Below are 14361 nucleotides of genomic sequence, written 5' to 3'. Positions count from 1 at the left end.
GCCTTTCGTAAACTCCTCAAAACCCACCTTTGCCGTCAGGCATGGGGGAATTGAGATATCTCCCCCAGGCCTATATAATTTATGTATGGTATGTTTGTAGGTATGTCTGCTTAAAAATGGGGTTTTCTTAACTACTTTAAATTTTAAATTGTAAATTATTAGATTTGTTATGAATTGTTTTATTATGTTGTGAGCCGCCCTGAGTCTACGGAAAGGGGTGGCATACAAATCTAATAAATAAATAAATAGAATGTTTTGGAAATTCTAATAGGACTAGTCAGGTGTAAATATACTATTAAAATACTGTGTAAGGAATGGATTTAAATTTATAATGCACTTGGGGAAAAGGAATCCTCAATCTGAGTATTGTATTGGCAGTTCTGTGTTAGCAAATACTTCAAAAGAAAAGGATTTAGGGGTAATGATTTCTGACAGTCTCAAAATGGGTGAACAGTGCAGTCAGGCGGTAGGGAAAGCAAGTAGGATGCTTGGCTGCATAGCTAGAGGTATAACAAGCAGGAAGAGGGAGATTATGATCCCGCTATATAGAATGCTGGTGAGACCACATTTGGAATACTGTGTTCAGTTCTGGAGACCTCACCTACAAAAAGATATTGACAAAATTGAACGGGTCCAAAGACGGGCTACAAGAATGGTGGACGGTCTTAAGCATAAAACTTATCAAGAAAGACTTGATGAACTCAATCTGTATAGTCCGGAGGACAGAAGGAAAAGAGGGGACATGATCGAAACATTTAAATATATTAAAGGGTTAAATAAGGTCCAGGAGGGAAGTGTTTTTAATAGGAAAGTGAACACAAGAACAAGGGGACACAATCTGAAGTTAGTTGGGGGAAAGATCAAAAGCAACATGAGAAAATATTATTTTACTGAAAGAGTAGTAGATCCTTGGAACAAACTTCCAGCAGACGTGGTAGGTAAATCCACAGTAACTGAATTTAAACATGCCTGGGATAAACATATATCCATCCTAAGATAAAATACAGAAAATAGTATAAGGGCAAGCTAGATGGACCATGAGGTCTTTTTCTGCCGTCAGACTTCTATGTTTCTATGGATGACAGGCTAAGAATGAGAGCCATATCATGGAAGTGTTAGAGGGATTCTAAAATGAGGCTAATAGTTTCAATTCTATCCATGCTTATTGGGGATTAATTATCATTGAATTTAAGGAGAATAACACATAGATAGATATAAATAGTACAGGGTTGCATTATATGAGAGCTAGATGAACTGGATAAGCCCATTGTTGGGACTCTTCTGAGAACACTAATGACTATTACACAAGCAAGTAGCGTGTTAACTAAGACAGTAGTACATGAAGAAATTCCAAGTCTTGAACTTGGCCAATGGATTGGCTTACCTGGGTATCGGTAAATAGAAATGTAATGGAGAGGCTTTGCAAGCCAGCCTTCAGCATGATCTTTTTGATGTCGTCTCTCCACTCAGTTGTCCCATAGTTCTTTGAAAGCTCTATCTGGAAGCATTCATAATCAGCTCTAAAAGGGAAGGAATCTGAATCAGGACATGAGCTACTCCTGTAAAGATGTTACTGAAGAACATCATTAGGACGGTTTCAAACACTGCCACAATTGTTTTGACATTTTCATTACAAGCCACTTTGAACATAAAATAGCATATTTCCTTAGCAACAAATATATTGAAGTGAACAGGTCAAAATCTGCTTGATAAAAGGGTATTTTTTTTCTTTGTGGACTTATTTCTATTGTAAGTATAGTTATTATTTATAGTTTGGCTTATGGAATTATTTTGCAATGACCCTTAGGGATCAGGTGAAGTTGTTATTGCTGCCTTGCAAAAGTGATCCTCCCCCCAATATGTTAGTAACATACCCAGATGGGTTTGTTGTACTTCCTATCATTGGAAACAATAATCTATGTCTTCATCGATGGAATATATATTTTATTCAGTTCCTAATTACTGGTAATTTATCTGTGACATGCTAACTTGCAAATCCTGGCTTTGAATAATTTGCATACTAGGTAACTTGTTCACAAATTACTAGTGCAGAAATGAATAACATGCATTCAGATCTTACATATGAGATGCCAGCTTAGTCAGTGATTGTCTTCCGCTACCACCAACACCCAAGAGAAGAGCATTGCCCAATGCCTGGCGTAGAATACGTGTGATTCGGCATATGTGTGCCAAAGCATCCATGAATAGCACTAGCTTCATCTTAGTCGTATTGATCTGATTGTATTCTTCCATATATTCTTCTATCACATTTATAAGCTGGGAACAAAGCAAAATGAAAGAGCAAATAGACCAGTTAGCTAGGAGAGACACATTTTTGGAAGCCATTTTAGGAGAAATGTATCCAATGGGTTCCCCCTGGTTTGGATCAGTTTTCAGACTAATTTCATTGATTTCTTTGACTATGTCACAAAGGTGTTGGATGAAGGTGGTGCCATGGATATTGCTCAGCAAAGCATTTGATATGATTCCACATAAAGAGCTGATAGATAAGTTAGTGAAGATTGGACTGAATCCCTGGATAATTCAGTGAATTTGCAGCTGGCTGAAGCGTTGACATCAGAGGGTTGTTGTTAATGGCGAGTATTCTGAGCAGACACTGGCTACAAGCGGTGTGCACAAGGGTCTGTTCTGGGTCCTATTCTTTTTAACATGTTTGTGAGTGACATAGGGGAAAGTTTGGTAGGAAAGGTTTGCCTATTTGCTGATGACTCTAAAGTGTGCGATAGGGTTGATATTCCTGGAGGCATCTGTAATATGGCAAATGATTTAGCTTTACTAGATAAATGGGCAAAGCAATGGAAACTGCAGTTTAATGTTTCCAAATATAAAATAATGCACTTGGGGAAAAGGAATCCTCAATCTGAGTATTGCATTGGCAGTTCTGTGTTAGCAAAAACTTCAGAAGAGAAGGATTTATGGGTAGTGATTTCTGACAGTCTCAAAATGGGTGAACAGTGCGGTCAGGCGGTAGGGAAAGCAAGTAGAATGCTTGGCTTTATAGCTAAAGATATAACAAACAGTTAGAGGGAGATTGTGATCCCGCTTTATAGAGCGCTGGTGAGACCACATTTGGAATACTGTGTTCAGTTTTGGAGACCTCATCTACAAAAAGATATTGACAAAATTGAACGGGTCCAAAGACGGGCTACAAAAAATGGTGGAAGGTCTTAAGCATAAAACCTATCAGGAAAGACTTAATGAACTTAATCTGTGGAGGACAGAAGGGAAAGGAGGGACATGATCGAAACATTTAAATAGGTTAAAGGAGGGAAGTGTTTTTAATAGGAAAGTGAACACAAGAACAAGGGGCCACAATCTGAGGTTAGTTGGGGAAAAGATCAGAAGCAACATGAGAAAATATTATTTTACTGAAAGAGTAGTAGATGCTTGGAACAAACTTCCAGCAGATGTGGTTGGTAAATTTAAACATGCCTGGGATAAACATATATCCATCCTAAGATAAAATAGATGGACCATGAGGTCTTTTTCTGCCATCAATCTTCTATGTTTCTATTTTTCTTGTTCGCCCAAACTGGTAAAGACCTGCTGGCGACATCATGATGATATCACCAAACTAAATCAGTTGGTGCGGGTCTATGAGTTCCGCCATCTTTTTTTTAAAAAAATCCTTCCGAGCATGCACAGAAGCCGAGTTCAGGCACTGTGCATGCAGTCGCCATCAGTTTTTCGGCTTTGGTTTTTTGCCACGTGGCATTGGAGGAAGCAAACTGGCAGCGAGGTAAGTTAAAACACACACCAATTTTTTCTATCTATTATCATCAGATGCCCTGATGATAATAAATAAAATACTGTTATTTGAAAGAATGAAATTAGAATCTGAGTTCCAAAACTGATATATTTTAGGCAACAAAGGGAAACACTGACTTTGACATCTCAGACCAAAGATATTGGTCTCTATTGATACACATAGAATTAGAACTAGCACACTTAGTTTTACTGCAACGATCATAGGTCATATCAACAAACGGAATAAGATTCCAACATAAAATTCATTGTTTTAGCTAAGGTGGACTTGATTAAGTCATCTAACTCCTCACAGCCTCAACTATCTGAGCAACAGATGTGACAAACATTTGCTTACCAAAGAGGCCAGAATAATTAATGACTATAATTCATTTGGTGATCAAGGAAGAAAGCATACTGTTATCATTATTATTTCTGGCTACATGGCAGTGAATGCAAAGGACATCATTCCTTATTAAAATCTTTACATTTTTACCCTCTGCTTAATTAACATTTTCTCAGTAAGCACACTCTTCTTCCACTTGGGAGTTCTGCGGGAAGGGTAATTACTTGCAAAGGTCAGCTGTAAAGATTTTAATGGCATTCACTGCAGTACTATGGACATAAAACTTGTTCTCTTTCCTAGTTTATTGCATTTTTCAAGCGTAAGTACTATGCTCAAGTCATCTGCATAGCAGATTCCCAACTGTTCTTTATTACTTGCCTAAACACCAAAAGAAGCAGGGGGCTTGGGGGGAAAGTGCATAATCTAGGTCTGTTCCATCCAGTTTCATCTATCATTCTCAGCATGCTTCTGGAGTTCAGTCTATCCTTGCACAACCTTATTCTTCTTACACAGAAAATAATACATACTTTTAATATATGCTTCCTGTGTTAGCCCACATGCGCAACATATTTGGAATATCTTTCCAAACCTTATATTGTCTTTAATCACACCTACCATGTTTCTACGAAAATAAAATCCTGTCTTATATTTTTTTGACCCCTAAGGGCTTGGCCTTATTGCCATGCACTCAAAAGCCTGATTGGGCTTATTATCAGGGGATGTCTTATTTTGGGGAAAACAGGGTAAATGTCAAACTATTTACTAAGTCTGCACCATCATTAATCTTCTCACTGTTCCCATCACCTATCTTTCCCCACAAACGACTGTATGACTTTAACTTTGTTGCTTACATCCTTTCAATTTAGATTGACTGGTTCCTAATATGATTTGATTGCTTATTTGTACCTGGACTATCATAAAGTGTTGTACTTTGTGATTCTTGATGAACCTATCTTTTCTTTTATGTACACTGAGAGCATATTTATGTACACTGAGAGCGCCAAGACAAATTCCTTGTGTGTCGAATCACACTTGGCCATAATATTCTATTCTATTCTGTTCTGTTCCATTTTATTCCATTCCACTCCATTCTATATTATACATTGTGGGTAGGGTAAACTAAAGACATACCAAACAGAAGAAGCAGAGAAGAATCATTTGCAACCTACTTTCTCTTTGCTATCGATCAGTTCATAAAGCTTCACATCAGATCCAGGCGACATGAAATCTCCATAAAGAAGGGGCTCAAATGGTACAACTTCATTAAAGCTGGTTCTCCACTCCAACATCATGTCCTTCATCAAGTCATCAAACCAATTCCGATCTTCCTCATTAACTAGACGATCACGGAACACACGGCAGCTTTCGTGATACCACAATCTCAGTAGGGGCAATTTATCCTGGAAAAGAATTATCAAGACAGTTTTTAGCAATGTTCCATGTTTGGTTTCCACAGGACCCCCAAACCATTTCTAAACCAGATATGTAGGATTGGTAGCTGTATTTCTATTGCGGCTTGACTTCCTGGCTCCAATCCTTCCCTGCAGGGAGGCGGAACCAATTAGGTTGTTCCACCCCAGACGCCTGATGGACCCAGAGGGTTTTCAGAGGGTGCTTGGGGTTATTCCAGATGCACTCGTCCACAGTTCGACGGAGTCTCTTGCTGAGGCCTGGAACAAGGCTGCAGCGGAGGCTCTTGACTGGATTGCGCCGTTGCGACCTCTCCGCGGCACTCTTTAGGGTGACCCGCTCCCTTCTTAACCAGGGGGGAGTTGGGGAGCCCTTACAGAGTAGTGCCGAGGATTTTAACACGTTTTTCGCTGATAAAATCAGTCGGATCTGGGCGGACTTCGACTCCAATTGGATAACAGAGTCGACTGACAACGAGTCAGTGGAGGTGACTGGGGCCTGTGCTTGTCCACCTGTCTGGGAAGAGTTTGATCTGGTGACAACTGATGAAGTGGACAAGGCCATTGGAGCTGTGAGTTCCACCACCTGCTTACTGGATCCGTGTCCCTCCTGGCTGGTTTCGGCCAGCAGGGAGGTGACACGGAGTTGGGTCCAGGAGATTGTCAATGCTTCTTTGAGGAAGGGGTCCCTTCTGGATCCCTACAAGGAGGCACTTGTGTGCCCCCTCCTCAAGAAGCCTTTCCTGGACCCAGACATTCTTAACAACTATCGGCCAGTCTCCAACCTTCCCTTTATGGGGAAGGTTGTTGAGAAGGTGGTGGTGCTCCAACTCCAGCAGTCCTTGGAAGAAGCCGATTATCTAGGCCCTCAACAGTCAGGATTCAGGCCCTGCTACAGCACGGAAATTGCTTTGGTCGCATTGATGGATGATCTATGGCGGTGCTTCTTGACCTCTCAGCGGCTTTCGATACCATTGACCATGGTATCCTTCTATGCCGGCTGGAGGGGTTGGGAGTGGGAGGCACTGTTCTTCAGTGGTTCTCTTCCTACCTCTCCAGTTGGTCATAGTCAGTGTTAGTGGGGGGTCAGAGGTCGACTTCAAGGTTACTCCCTTGTGGGGTGCCTCAGGGGTCAGTCTTCTCCCCTCTGCTTTTCAATATCTACATGAAACCGCTGGGTGAGATCATCCAGGGGCATGGGGTGAGGTATCATCAGTACGCTGATGATACCCAGCTGTATATCTCCACCCCATATCCAGTCAATGAAGCAGTGGAAGTGATGTGCCGGTGCCTGGAGGCTGTTAGGGTCTCGGATAAGATGGAGTGGCTGTGGGTTCTGCCTCCCAGGGACAATTCCATCTGTCAGTCCATAACCCTGGGGGGGGAAAAGAGAGGGTCTGCAAGTAGGGCGTCCTCCTCGATCCACAGCTCACATTAAAGAACCATCTTTCAGCTGTGGCGAGAGGGACGTTTGCCTAGGTTCGCCTGGTGCAGCAGTCACGGCCCTATCTGGACCGGGACTCACTGCTCACAGTCACTCATGCCCTCATCACCTTGAGATTCGACTACTGTAATGCTCTCTCCATGGGGCTACCTTTGAAAAGTGTTCGGAAACTTCAGATCGTGCAAAATGCAGCTGCGAGAGCAATCATGGGCTTCCCTAGGTATGCCCATGTTACACCAACACTCCGCAATCTGCATTAGTTGTCGATCAGTTTCCGGTCACAATTCAAAGTGTTGGTTATGACCTACAAAGCCCTTCATGGCATCGGACCAGAATATCTCCGGGACCGCCTTCTGCTGCACGAATCCCAGCGACCGGTTAGGTCCCACAGAGTTGGCCTTCTCTGGGTCTCGTTGACTAAACAATGTCGTTTGGTGGGACCCAGGGAAGAGCCTTCTCTGTGGTGGCCCCGACCCTCTGTAACCAGCTTCCCCCAGAGATTAGAATTGCCCCCACCCTCCTTGCCTTTCGTAAACTCCTTAAAACCCACCTCTGCCATTAGGTATGGGGGAATTGAGACATCGCCCCCGGGCCTATACAGTTTATGCATGGTATGTTTGTGTGTATGTTTGCTTTTAATAATGGGGTTTTTAGTGTTTTTAAATTATTAGATTTGTCGTACATTGTTTTATTGTTGCTGTGAGCCGCCCCGAGTCTACGGAGAGGGGCGGCATACAAATCTAACAAACGAACAAACAAACAAATAAATAAATTTATTAAAATGATACACAAATAAATAATGTAAATAAACAAATAATATTTTCTTTATATACTGTACTGGTCTAAACCCAAATGTTGTTTTTTCCAAAAAACAACTGGATTTTCTTGGGTTTTTTTCCTTTGAAATATTTTATTACTCATCCACAAAACAGTTTCGAAGCTTGTTGGATGAGAAGTGAAACATTTAAAAACAAAAAACAAGAATGCCGCCGGCGACTCACCAGCCGGCGCGGGGTTGCGGCGTGGGACCGGGCAAGGAGGCCGCCATGTTGGGGGCGGAGCCTGCGGCCCCTCGTCATCCCTAGGGGCCGCAGTGACGAAGTTTGGTGGCGCGGGCCACCCATTGGCTGGGCGAGGGTGAGGCAGCCCTATAAAAGGGGCTGCCTTGTGGCGCAGTTACCCTCGCCCGGCAGTTTGGAGACAGCCCTGCTGCTCCCGGCTCGTCAGAAGAAGGCCCGAAGGCCCGAAGGCACAGAAGCGCGTGGGCGGCGAGCCGAGGCTCGCGCCGGCAGCCCGCTTTGCGAGGGGAGCCCGGCAGGCTTGGAGGCCGGCGTGCGCGTTGGGGCGGCAATTTTGGAGGCTTGGACCGGCGGCGCCCGGCGAAGACAGCGCGGCCAGGCCCGGAGGCCTCAGCAGTCGCGTGGGCGGCATCAGGAGGCCCGGGCTGACAGCGCCAGAGGCATCGGCTGTTGGTCGGGCCTCTTCTGGTTTGGAGGGGGGTGGATCAATGGCGAGGGGCGGCAGGGCACAATCAGGGGCCCGGCAGCGGGCGGCGGGGGGGCAGGCCGGCGTTCTGGGCAACCCCCCCATTGAGCCCCGCCGCACGGGACGGAGAAGGGCCCCCAAGAGGGCTTGGGGGGAGGCCCCTGGGGCTGAGCAGGCCAGCAGGCCAAGCGGGGAGGGCAGCTCCAGGGGGGAGGGGGCCACCAGGGGGCGGGCCCCAAGGCGCCAGGGGGTGACCCCTAGGGCAACAGGCCGCCGCCAGGGGAGGGCCCCATCCAGAGGGCCACGTGGCAACAGGAGGGAGTTTCCTGCTCCTGGGGAGGGGGAACCCAGCCCATTTGAAACGAGTGGGTCTGATGAGGGGTCCCCCATGGCTCGGGCAGTTGCGAATGAGGGTACAGGGGAGGAGTCAGTCTCTGTATCTTCACACCTTCTTTCTGCTTTACTGGAAAAATTGGATGAAGGGCCAAGGAAGAGGGGCCGATCCCGGCACGAGGACGCCGGGGGTGCCATGAGAGCAGAGGAGACCCGAAGCTCATCGGAATCTGAAGAAAGATCTCAGAGGGTGCGCTCCGACCGGCGTGCCAAGAAAAGGCGCAAGGGGAGACCTGGAAGCAGGGCCGCTTCTGCCTCGGAAGAGGCTGATGACGACTCTTCACATTGGGGTGAGTGCCCGGTGCCCGGGCATCGTTGGTCCCGGCCACGGGGACCACGAGGCAGGGTACGGGCGGTCAAACGCAGGTCACATAAATCACATAGCACATGGCGTTCGCGCACGGCGGCCCAGGTATGGGGGAGGGGCCGACAACACGGGAGGACTAAGAGGGGCAGGAAAAGGAGGGACCCCTCAAGGGATAGCTCGGAGTCCACGACCACAGAGTCCACTGATACCTCCACTGTCGACAGCGACAACCCTTTTGCCCCTGGCCTCCCTGACACTCCGCTTAGCATGCACATGTCACAGGCCCTTAAGCGAAAGATTTGGCGCGGGGCCTATGTCGATATAGTTAAGATTCTGTTGCCAAAAAAATCTAAGAAGGACAAGGACAGGGAAGGTAAGAAGGGGGCTGTGGAGTCCAAGGACGTCAAGATGGATAAAGGAATTTTATCATGGGCATACGCCTTTCTGGCATATCATTCAGTGGTTGTTGAAGACGATGTTCACAAGACCCATGAGCTTATCCTATATATGAATATGATATTACGGGCTTACCAGGAGTTTGGTGGGGAGGCGTGGAAGCAATACGATGAGGATTTTAGGAGGTTTGCCGCACACAATAGGCACTGGCCGTGGGACATGCGGCACAACGATTTGTGGCTTCAAGCCACGCAGCAACCCGCTACCCCGGCTAGCGGGCGGACGCCTACAGGCCACCTGCTGTTGACCCAGGGAAAAGAGGCTACCCTCCCCCGCCCGGGGGCGGTCTCGGGGACCCAGGGCTCGGCGCAGCGGGGTGCGACGAGTTCGCCCTTTCGGATCCAGCCGTACTGTTACGAGTACGGCGCCAGAGGAGCCTGTGCCAGGCCAGCTTGTCGCTTTCGCCATGCCTGCTCATTGTGTAATGGCAGACACCCGATATCAGCCTGCTTTAGGGGCAGGGGGGGAGGCGGCAACAAACCAGCAGTTGGCCTGGCTAAGGCCCAGGTGCCTGGAGCTCAGGGCAAGGGGGCCAACCCCCATTAAATTGGATAGGTTGAAAGACAGGCTTGGGGGTTTTCGCCCTAAGAAAGAGGCCGAGTTCTTGGTTACAGGTTTTTCGGAGGGTTTTAGAATTCCGTACAGGGGGCCCAGGATTGCTTGCCTGGCTAAGAACCTTAGGTCAGTTTCCGGAATGGAACAGGTGGTTCGGGAGAAAATTATGAAGGAGGTGCGGGAGGGCCGGGTGCTGGGCCCCTTTAAGGAGCCGCCCCTGCCTTCTCTGCAAGTATCCCCCCTGGGAGTGGTGCCCAAGCGTGCGGCGGGGGAGTTCCGGCTTATTCACCACCTGTCTTTTCCTCCGGGCAACTCAGTTAATGATCATATTCCTGATGACCTGTGTTCGGTGCGCTATACCTCCTTTGATACGGCGGTCTCGGTGGTTCGAGAGTGCGGTCCGGGGGCCCTGATGGGTAAGTGCGATATCAAGTCGGCCTTCCGGCTCTTGCCGATTCACCCCGAGGATTTCGACCTCTTAGGTTTTCAGTTTGAGGGAGGGTTCTTTGTTGATCGGGCCCTCCCGATGGGTTGTTCAGTTTCTTGTTCATTGTTCGAGAAGTTCAGTTCCTTCCTAGAATGGGCCCACGTGAGGAGTTCTGGGATTCGGTCAGTGGTCCATTACTTAGATGATTTTCTTTTCGCGGGGCCGGCAGGTTCCGACGAATGCCAGCGGGGAATGGCAGGTTTTCAGGGTTTGTGCGGGGACCTCGGCGTGCCTTTGGCGCATGAGAAGACCGAGGGGCCCACCACTAGGCTTACATTCCTGGGCATTGAGGTGGACTCAGTTGCCCAGACCTGCCGGCTTCCGGACGACAAACTAGCGAAGCTTCGGGACACAGTTAGGGTTGTTAGGGCCGCCAGAAGGGTGACCCTTAGGCAGGTGCAGGAACTGGCGGGTATGTTGAACTTCGCTTGCAGGGTAATAGCGCCAGGTAGGGCATTTATGTTTAGGCTTTACCAGGCAACGGCCGGCCTCTCCAAGCCGCACCACAGAATCCGCTTGACAGCTAGCGTAAGGAAGGACCTGGGGGTGTGGCAGGAATTTTTGCAGATGTATAATGGGGTCTCCTTCTGGAGACAGGACATGTTGTTGAAAGGCGACTTCCAAGTGAAATCCGACGCAGCCGGAGCAGTTGGTTTTGGGGTGGTCTGGAAGGATAGGTGGTTTAGGGCAGACTGGCCTCAAGAGTGGCAGGGCACCGCAGTGTGCAGGGACTTGACGTTCTTGGAGCTGTTCCCAATTGTCGTGGCTATCGAGCTGTGGTCCCCTAGCTTCACCGATAGGACGATACATTTTTGGTGCGACAACATGGCGGTTGTACATGTCGTCAACACACTTTCTTCCAAGAACGAGAGAGTGATGGGTTTGGTGCGTCACATGGTGGTTAGGTGCTTGGCCCGGAACATGCTTTTCCGGGCACACCATGTCCCGGGGATCAGGAATGGGGTAGCAGATGCCTTGTCAAGGGGGCAGTTGGCTAGGTTCCGGCTGCTTGCCCCACAGGCCGCGGAACAACCGGAGGCACCCCCCCCGCTCCTGTGGCGGATTGGAGAGCCGACGTGAACAGGGCAATCGACCTGTCCATAGCAGCAAGTACCAGGAGGTCCTACCAGCGGGCAGGTAGGGAATTTTGGGTTTTTCGTCAGGATAAGCGGTACGACCAGCTTTGGCCGGCCCCGGTGGAGCACTTGCTGGAGTTCTGTTCCCTTAGTAAACGCCGGGGGTTGTCGGCCCGCACTATTCGGGGCAAACTGGCCGGCCTGGCTTTCATAGCCAAGTCCAGGGGTTTCGTGGATAACACAGGTGACTTCAGGATTAGAAAGGCATTGGAGGGGTGGGTCAGGGAGAGGGGCCTGCCCCGGGGTGATAGGAGACGCCCCCTCAAGTTGGCCCATTTACGGGTTTTGGGTGACTTGTGGGACAAGCTGTGTCGCTCCCAGTATGAGGCAGCCCTTTACCGCGCGGTTGCGGTTACGTTGTTTTTTGGTGCGTTTCGTATAAGCGAGGTTTTGGCGGCTTCCAAGTTCGATCACTCTGGCCGCGCCTTTACAGCTAGGGACATTCGATTTCGGCGGGGCTCAGTTTTCCTTCGTCTGCGCTGCTCCAAAACAGATCAGAGGGGCCGGGGCGTGACGGTCCAGCTTTCCAAGACCAGCCAGAGGAAGGTGTGCCCGGTGGGGGCAATCTCATCGTATTGGGGCATCCGGGGAAGCTACCCCGGCCCGCTTTTCTGCCATGCATCCGGGGACCCTCTCACTAGGTACCAGTTCTGGGCTGTGGCAACCAAGGCCCTGGCCCGGATGGGCCTGGACCCCAGGCGTTACGGGACGCACTCTTTCAGGATTGGCGCAGCCTCTTTTGCAGCCGAAGTTGGTTTCAGCACGCCAGACATACGCGCGGTGGGCCGTTGGCGTTCTACGGCGTTCCGGGCCTACATCCGTCCTTAGGTGAGTAGGGGCGGGACAGGGCGCGGCCCAGGTGGCCGATTCTAATGCTACTTTGTTTTTGTCTCTCCCCCCCCCCCACTTTTTAGATGACGTGCAGGGGGCCTGTAGAGTCCTGATCTGTGGCCACAGCATGGTATACTGGGCCGAGCGGCGGGCCCAGGAGACAACGCCAGGCACGCAGTTGCAGCTGGACCGGCATGTTAGGGTGCAATGGCTGGGTCGTAGAGGCCTACGATGGTTGGAGCTACTTCCCTTGCTGTTCAACAGCGGGAAGGTGCAGGGGGTGCCGGGATGGTTGGTCTTGCATTTGGGAGGCAATGACCTGGGTGCTATTACGGGCGTTGACTTGCTGTGGCACATTTGGGATGGATTGCAGGTTATTTGGAAGCGGTGGCCGGACACCCGCATCCTCTGGTCCAACATTTTGCCCCGTAGGGTTTGGAGACATGCTAGAAATCCCAGGGCCGTCGACGGGGCTAGGAAGAGGGTCAATCGAGCAGTCAGGAAATGGTTACTCCGTGAAGGGGGTGGGGTGATCGACCACCCCGACATTCGGGCATCCCTCAGGGACTTATATAGGCAGGATGGAGTTCATCTGTCAGAAAGGGGTAATGACAAATTTCTAGCGGACCTGCAGAGGTGCCTGCACACTCATGTGCAGGGGGGGGGAGCAGGGGGAATAAATTAAAATTTCACCCCCTGCTGTGGCCGATAGGGGGCGGAAATGGGCGTAAGCAGCAACGGTGATCTCCTTTAGGGTCACCTCTACTGAGGTGAAGGGGGGATCTTCCTCGCGGATTACAGGGCTCGACCGGCCTGGGTTCGTTGAGGGGGGTTTCTCCTGTGGCTCGCTGCATGGATATTATCGGTGACCAGTGGCGAGCCATCCCACACGCCAAGGGGGCGTAGCCAGGGGCAGGGCGCAGGTGTAATTTTACCATGACCCTGCACCCAGGCATGGAGCTTTCGCCCTGAAGTTGCTCAGTTGAGTTTGTGTTGAAGTTAACTCCGCCCCCATTTGAGTTTATGCACCACTGCAGGTCACGTGGGCTTATTTGGTTAATTAGTTAATTAAGTTGAGTTAATAAAAGTGACCCTATTTATACCCATTACTGTTGTCCGACTGTTACTCCGCCTGCGCCGCAAAGCCCAGTTGCCTCTTGGAAAAAAAAAGCACTTTTGGGACAACCATGACCTAGATAATTTGAGAATCTCCACAGGCACTGGTCTAAACAACCAGCAACTCAGACTGAAAATAGTAATTAGTAGAATTTTTCTTAAAGAAGGTTAAAATAAATATTCTCACATTATACAGAATCTAACATTTTAAAATGTACGATACTCTATTTCTTAATTTGTTATGCTTATTAAATTATTAACACTGTAATGAACTAATAAACAAAAACCTGGTATATATTGGTCCTACGTATCCAAATTATTCCTTCAAACTCAGATAGAGTTTGCCATTTCATATTAATCATGTATAGTTTAGATAAAAATGGTTGGCTAAATCATACGGATGTGATTCATTTGCTGATATCACTAAACCTAGGGAAAAAAACTATTTCATTTTTTAAAAATCTCAAATACATTTTAAGCAAAGTCAATGTGAATTTCTAATTAAAAAAAAACACGTTTTTAATATGATCTATGAGATATAGAAAAGGATAATGATCAGACACTGCTTAATTGAAAAATTAATTATAAATTAAGTCCTTTTTGGTAGGCATTCCAGCCAATGTTATGAAAA

General features: G+C 48.3%; 1 protein-coding gene across 3 annotated transcripts in view; it reads right to left on the bottom strand.

Annotated features, from left to right (window-relative positions):
* The window catches only part of DNAH1 (dynein axonemal heavy chain 1), a 254640-nt gene that overhangs the window by 67783 nt on the left and 172496 nt on the right, over window positions 1-14361 (bottom strand). For all 3 annotated transcript variants that reach the window (XM_070738680.1, XM_070738681.1, XM_070738682.1), the window contains 3 exons: window positions 5281-5511; window positions 2081-2277; window positions 1385-1520 (listed from right to left, as the gene is read on the bottom strand). In XM_070738680.1, coding sequence (XP_070594781.1) covers window positions 1385-1520; window positions 2081-2277; window positions 5281-5511 — 564 coding nt within the window. The remainder of the gene's footprint in view (window positions 1-1384; window positions 1521-2080; window positions 2278-5280; window positions 5512-14361) is intronic.

The sequence above is a fragment of the Erythrolamprus reginae genome, chromosome 2 (genome assembly GCF_031021105.1).
Source record: "Erythrolamprus reginae isolate rEryReg1 chromosome 2, rEryReg1.hap1, whole genome shotgun sequence".
NCBI classification, from domain to species: domain Eukaryota; kingdom Metazoa; phylum Chordata; class Lepidosauria; order Squamata; family Dipsadidae; genus Erythrolamprus; species Erythrolamprus reginae.
The sequence above is the reverse complement of the archived record's forward strand: the minus strand, read 5'-3'. Positions and strand labels throughout refer to the sequence as shown.